The 7,500-nt window shown below is 38.0% G+C and overlaps 1 protein-coding gene across 5 annotated transcripts in view; it reads right to left on the bottom strand.

The window, feature by feature from the left end:
- Nucleotides 1-7,500, bottom strand: part of LOC138029988 (uncharacterized) — a 46,755-nt gene that overhangs the window by 22,723 nt on the left and 16,532 nt on the right. For 4 of the 5 annotated variants that reach the window (XM_068877830.1, XM_068877829.1, XM_068877832.1 and 1 more), the window contains 4 exons: nucleotides 5,568-5,841; nucleotides 5,101-5,169; nucleotides 4,626-4,675; nucleotides 4,473-4,511 (listed from right to left, as the gene is read on the bottom strand). In XM_068877830.1, coding sequence (XP_068733931.1) covers nucleotides 4,473-4,511; nucleotides 4,626-4,675; nucleotides 5,101-5,169; nucleotides 5,568-5,590 — 181 coding nt within the window. In that variant the 5' untranslated portion in view covers nucleotides 5,591-5,841. The remainder of the gene's footprint in view (nucleotides 1-4,472; nucleotides 4,512-4,625; nucleotides 4,676-5,100; nucleotides 5,170-5,567; nucleotides 5,842-7,500) is intronic. The other variant, XM_068877831.1, reaches the window with a different exon arrangement.

The following is a 7,500-nucleotide window of genomic DNA, read 5'->3' as shown; positions in this document are numbered from 1 at the left end:
CAGGAAGCCCTGTGAATGAGGGCATTGCAAAAATTGTCTTAAGCCTGTTGAAAGACAAAATTCCTGAGGAAAAAACACAGACAAGGATCAATAAACATCCTCGACCTGAGAACTTGGAAGAGCTGCGCACGCCACGAATGAAGCCGTTACTATGGAAACAGTTGCCAGCAAATGTTTGCACCCAAGATTCTAAGTCACAAAAAATGCAGAATGCTTTAGTAGCCTCAATGGTGGCCACTATCGAAGCAACAGATAGAGTGCTCCAGACTCATTCTCGTCACCAGAGCCTCGGATCAACCCAAGGCTCTGGGAAACTCTATGTAGTAGAGCATGCGCCGTAGGGTTCCTATAGCCAAAAATTGGCTATTTGAACCTTACGGCGCCTGCTCACTCCTCGTGCCAACACGAATGCACCAATTAGAGACGCTGTTCATTGTTCTTCTCGAAAACCAATGGGAAGACACTTTGTTTCAGGGTTCCCCAGAGCTCTTCTCTCCCTCAGTCAAGAGAAGAGCTCTGGGGTCGAGATTGGCTCCAGACTAAGAGGTAATCACCTTTCTCACAGATGCCACTGCTTTGGCCCTGCAGTGTTTTCACAATACTAACAACACTCGCCGACTAGCAATGAAGAAAGACGTTCACAAGAATTATGTTCCCTTGTGTTACTGTAGTGCATCCACAGTATATTTGTTTGGTGACCTGTCAAAACTGACCAAAGATATTTCCGAAACAAACAAGCAAGTAACAAGCTGTGTTGTGCGTCCACAGAATATTTGTTTGGTGACCTGTCAAAACTGACCAAAGATATTTCCGAAACAAAGAAGCTCACCAAGAAAGTTCGACCCCCGCAACGCAGCACTGCACAGCAGGAATTCTGGGTTGAATGGACACTGGTTTCATCAAAATACTCAGGGGTTTGAAGGAAATCGTAGATTTCACGCATATCAATGGCAAAGGAATGATTTTTTTGTACAAAGGCTGCCCTCAAAAATCGAGGATAAAGAGAAAGGGGAAATCAAAACAAGCTTAGCTCCAACAAGACCCTCATCAGAAAAGGTATGAACATCATTGAGGATTAACCCTGTTAATGATGTCCATTTATTACTTGCTACTCAAGATCCATTTAAAGTAGGTCAAATCAGGTTACTTTCACATCAATGGGGAGAAATTCCACATGATCCCTCAATACTGCAGTTTGTTAAAGGGACAACAATAGGCCTTTTGCAGCTAGCGATCACATGGTACAAAATCCGCCATGCTGGAGGGAAAGCTCATTATTATTCTCCCACTGGGACATTACAACAAAGGCAAGTCAAGGTTGACTGGTTCAGATCTCTTTGTTTTAATGTCCCAGTGGGAGAATAATAATGAGCTTGCCCTCCAGCATGGCGGATTTTGTACCCACTCTTGGTCAAATGTTTGATACACAACTGTGCAATACGACACCTAAGCCAAATATGGCAGAATCATGCCAATGCAATAGCGCATTTTCAACCAATCCCTAGAGACACTAATAATAATAGAGAAATGTACCACTTCTGGTGGACGAGCAAAAGAAGCTAATGAGAGATCTTTTGTTTTCGTCCAGCAATACAGTGGCAATGACGTCACGAGAAAACCTCCTATTGCGTAAATGAAATCGATTTCTATACAGAAATAGAGGAATTGAAAAGCCACCTAAAGACAAAAAATTGTTATTTAGAAGTTGATTTTACAACAAGGCCATCCAAACATTTCTTGAATGAAAAAACAGAGAAGCAACTCTGCCTTTCAGGACACAACCATCAATATACATGTACCATATTTACCCGAGTATAAGTCGATCCCGTGTGTAAGTCGACCCCCCATTTTTGATGGCAAAAAAGCAATTTCTTAATTTCTTTGTTAAATGTTACTGGGACACTAATCTTGTATTCTTTGATTTCTGGAAATGTGGATACTCAAAAGAATCAGGTCCTCAAGCACTTAATAGTTTTGTGGTTCAGCAGTTGTTGTATATGCGGGCATTTTGTCCTTGAGTTTTGAAAAAGTTCTCAGAAAATCGAACATGTAAACCTCACATCACAGAAGCAGGAGTCAATCTTTGAAATTAACTTGCGACCGATGCAAAAATGTGCAAGGTTTAATTGGTCCGTGATTTATGATTTCTCATGTGACAAACAAAACAAAACTCATAAACCAAACAATACGAAGTTTGCAAAAGCATTTAATCAGCCAGGTTTGTATAAAGAATAAAAAACAATCATTACCAACCAGCATTTTCACACAACACGAGTGACGATGCTTGCATGCAAACATGAGGTATATTGTGCCAGGTTACTTAGTCGTTGAACGATCAAGTTTATTTGAAGAAACAGAAATGCCTTTTAGAGCTTTCCGCCTTTGGAAAATGGAAGTTTCCAGTGTCTATTTCATATTTGTGCTTGTGAGTATCTTCAACATTTAGAGTTGGTCAAATCCTTTTTCATTTCAACTGGAATTGCTTACATTCATTTTGAAGTCTTCTGTCATTCGTTTTGAAGTCTTTTGTCGGGTTTTGTCCCCTGCGTTCGTTCTGCCCAAGACAACATTATGTTAATTTTGAATAAATTACTTAGCTGGAACTTGGTTCAAAATCTTTGACCCGAGTGTAAGTCGAGGGCGATTTTTAGAGCTTCGTTTGAGGCCATGAAAGGTCGACTTATACACGGGTAAATACGGTAAGTCAAATCAATTATTAACAAAATGGAACAACAGATGATAACGCGAAGGAGATGGGTTTACAGTGATGGCAAACTCTTCACAGGAAACAACAAGAAAGTAGTTCCAAAATGGGAACTGTTTCAAGTCTCGTCCTAAGCACACAGTCGAATTTCTCACAGAGAACTACAAATTATGGAAAAGTGGCTTCAAGAAATTATGCAGAAATCAGCCAGAAAGTTGTCAACACATCCATTCCATGCACAGAAAATGCCCAACAACCAATGGTAGCTCCAACATTCCTCTCTTTGATAGAGATCCACCTGATGGTAAAATGTCCTTGTACCACAACATGCTTTTAGGAAAAGTAACTGATATGAGATCGAAAACCATTATGGTCAAATAGTAACCATGTTTGGAGAAGTCCAATGACTTACATTGCAGTGCCACTAATCTTACTTTAGATTATTTCAAGAAATTTCCTTTACATTCAGCTTGTAAACAGGCCATCCTGAAAAATGAGTAATTCCCTTTCAAGATAAATTGTAGATCATTATTAATTTTCACATTAACAGAAAAATAATACCATTGCTACATTTGATGGTAATGTGGTTCCTTTCCAGTTGTATACTGCTCTATAAAATTTTAATTAAAAATCTGAGACAAATGTTTATGAATCTGTATTATACAAGTTATATTGCCAAAGGAATGATTAAAGAATATGACAGTTTATCATTATTAAAAGTAGTCCTACTTGTGAAAGACAGAAAAGGGTTTAGATCTAACGAAGGACTAACACTCGAAACGTCAGCTTCCAAATTTCTTTACAGTCGTCAATTTAAATTTTCAACTCAGTTGATAAACCCATTTCTTTATTTTACTTCCCCACTGACACAGCTCCACAGCTTCTTTACAAACTAAACCCCTTTGTCCTACATGTGAAAGAGTGCTTTCCTTCCACCAACTACGAACCGATATTCTTAACCCAAAGACCACAACAACAGTTGTTTTAGACCAAACACTACAAATAAGTGATTACTCCAATCACTAGAATGCACGCCAATCTCTTACCTAGAATGCGTCTGACAATTGCAGACCGCAGACTAACCCTACCTTGCAGTAAAAGCTAACAGTTTTAATTTAAAATGTGTGCTTAGACTTAAATACTGCTACTCAGCGCTATTTGAAATGGGTGCTTTATAGGCTTAAATACTCTTTATCAGTGCTATTTGTAGGAAGTCTGCACTTGTCATACACCTCCTGATGCTAACCGTTTTAAGTAAGTGCGTAAACCTAATTGAGAGCTTAACCCAAATCAATCAGCTGAGCATTTAACTCCAAATGCTAACAATTATTGTTCACATGCAATAAATAGTTATTGTACACTGTATTTGATAGCATCAGAGACAACAATCTAGAAAGATATCCAATATGTTAAATATAATGGGCAGCCTTCTAAAAAAATTATATTTAGCATTTTTACCTGATTTGCATTTATTTGTTTGGTAAATTACATTTTATACCAATTGCAGTGACTAACACTTTGAGAGAGACATCCTGTTGCTTAATTTCACAGATTTCAAAATCTTGATCTTTTTCTTCGGAAAACTGTAGTAAGCCACCTTAATTGGTAACTAAAGGCTTTAAACACTTTTTCATTCCACAAATTGCAGTGTAAAGGCATTTTTTAATACTGCTTTCAAAGGACCACATTTTGATGTGTCAAGGACTGATTTTGTTTTTGTATTCCTTTAGATGAAAGGACATTGATGAGATAATGTGACAATACTTACCACTAGAAGAGGGAACAGAATCTTCGGCATTTCCATGTGCTGCAAAAAAGGTTCACAAAAGAACTAACAGTTATGGTATGCTGCCTCCGCAAACCCAAGATTATATGTCGTGGGTAAAAAATTAACAAAGGTGGCCTTTCAAATTACATGTACCTGATATTGGTAGCATACCTGCATCGGATAAACCAGGGTCTTGACTTGCACTGTAAATCAAAAAAATTTAACATAAACTGCAGTCACCACCTGTCATCTCATTGTTTTAGTTTCGACAGTTACTGTACATGTAATTCTAGGAATCTGTGCAACTCGTTATTTGCACCAATTTGCATTATTGGCCAAGGGAAGTAAAGTTGATAATTATAATTATTTCAAATCAGCCACTTTATATATTAATTTTTCCTTCTTTGAAAGGTAAAAGTACTTTTGTCTCTTGAATTCTCTAACTCAATGTAACCCTAAATGCCAATATTATTGTTCTGTAATTATAATGATTATTTTGTGGTTCAAGTCTCTTATTGGTTTAAAATAAAGTTTTAAACTTGTTGCTAGGGATAAAAGGACTTCCAAATGTACCTTTTTTCATTCTCCGCCTGTCCAAAATCTTTTGACAACAATGACTTTTACTTACTTGTCTGTCGACATACTTGGAGGTTGCCGGCGTGTCCACGACTGCCTCATCCCTTGTGGTCCACGCAGCCTGAAAGTACATTTTACAGAATTTAGAGAAGTAAAGAAAATTGGTGAATACTAAGTCCAGTAAACTTGGGTGACATAAGCAGACAGAAAAATTATGTAGCTTATTGAAATTTATGTACACCTCCTCTTGTCCCTTAACTTCAGCAATCTTTCTTTTCACCTTTTGCCAAATTTTACTCAGTGTAACACAAGATGATGCCACTAAAATTTAAAAAACAATACAATCCAATACAATACAATGTTCTTTATTTTGAGAGCTTAATACATGATTAACCCAGTAAAGAGTTTTCTAACACATGGCCCTCTGTAATAATACCACAGAAGACAGACCACAACACCGGGAACTACATGCCCTACTAAAATTTAAAAAACCTGTACACAGTGGTTTTAAACATGTACCTGATACTAGCACAGGATCCCATTGTCTCTTTAAGCCTCTGTGACTGCCTCAAGCCTCCACTAGGCTCAGGCGGGCCACTCCTTCTCCAACTTCGTGTTGGTATACGAGGGTTACCAGAAGTGGACTGGCTTGATTCTTAAGTCTTATCCGACAGTGAGGTCGATGACGCAGACCGCCTTCTGCGAGAGGAAGACTTGAACATGGATGTAGAGTTACCAGTGACTACTGAGCTGGTGAGACGAGTTGATGAAGGTCTGGGAGGCAGAGAAGCCCCTACAGATAATGATGAAGAGGAAGGTTCAGCCGAGTTTGGCCCAACAGATGTTGCAGCAAATGCCTTTTCCAGGCAAACTGATTGGCTACATGTACTTATACAGACAAAGGAAAAACAAGTTTAAAAAGTAATTTATCCCTTCCACCCCTGAAGTGGCCCCTACTAATGGGCAAAATCATCTGGCATTAGACAGAGCAAGATATACATGTAGCAAGGCTAAAGGGACGCAAAATAGAAGATAAGTGACCCATCAAAAGCACTGCGCATTGACGAATAAAAGTCAATGCATTTGTCAAAAAAACCAACACATTTGCAAACTAGTTTCTTTTCAATGTGTTTGACCTTTATTACCCATCTTGGCATAATTCTTTGAATAATTATGGTGTTGCTGGTGTGTAGAATTGCAACAAAGCCAACTGCAATTTTAGTGAGACAAATAGACAATGCATGATATCAATCAGTACAATCTTACCGCAGTGGAGTCATGAAAGACATCTTCAGGAATGAGCAAAAAATGTGTGTTTAATCAGCTAGCAGTAATCATAGATTAACAGCTTATTGAGGGTCTGAAAGTTTTTTTTTTTTTTTTTTCAGAACATACCGAAAACTAAAAACAATCCTTTTGTTAGGGCAAAGGGTTTCTGAAGCAGTGAAATGTTTCAATAAGCAAACAAGTTGAAGAGAACTTGTGTCAAGTTGTTGATAATGCATATGCATCAATCGTTTTTGACAATTTTGGCAAGGAACTACCACGAAACAGTTTCTCATTATAAAACTCTGAAATGACAATTGAGCAATTTTGTTTGTTTAGTAGTGAAAAATACTTTTAGACCAAGATTGTTGGTATGTGTTTCTCAGTGAACTATGATAGCTAATTCATGATAGCTTGCATTTGATTAGAGCGGTAAGATACTGCTGAAGCAGCAATTGTGTGTGCTTTTCTCTCCCACCCACTGCACTTGCGTAAATAACCTCTGCAATGAAGTCCATTTTAAAACAACTTTTATTGAAGACTGTTCTTACATGTTCATCATTAATACATCATCATTAAAATTAACAGAAGCGGATTTTTACATTCCTGCAATGCATCCTATATCTTAATGGATGCACGCATAGTTTACACTACGGGGAAAGCTACATGTATTGATTGCCACTCTACAGTCCCTCCACTGACAGTTTCTTCCACTAGGTGGAGTAGGGTAACACTTACAGTACTATGCAAAAGTAAGTTGACAGTCCCTCGAAGCTCGATCCCCAAAACTCCATCCTTGACTCTTGAAACTTTGCGAATCGAGGCTGGAGTCAAGTTTTGAAACTTTAGATGGCTTTCGAGAAATTCTCAAGACTCTTGAGTGGAGAAAACAAAGGAGTTTTCACTTGATTAATTTTTCACACATCTCTTGAGGTCTTGATCTTTTATGGGCTTTATCTTACTGTAGGTTTCCATCAATTTTCACGTTCGTCAGAAACTCTGGCAAGGCATGTAAATTTCTTCGTTCAATTCCTTTTGAATTATTTCATATACTTTTGAAAAAAATGTGTTTACCTTGCACTGTAAGTTTCATGACATCGATCTTTCGCTATGTGCCTACGTTGTTGATTTCAACTTGAATATCTAATTAGCACTGTGCCGTGTATGGCAGTGGGGTACGCTCACT

The sequence above is a fragment of the Montipora capricornis genome, chromosome 13 (assembly GCF_036669925.1).
Source record: "Montipora capricornis isolate CH-2021 chromosome 13, ASM3666992v2, whole genome shotgun sequence".
NCBI classification, from domain to species: Eukaryota; Metazoa; Cnidaria; class Anthozoa; order Scleractinia; family Acroporidae; genus Montipora; species Montipora capricornis.
Note: the sequence above shows the minus strand (reverse complement) of the source record. Positions and strands in the feature narration are given on the sequence as shown.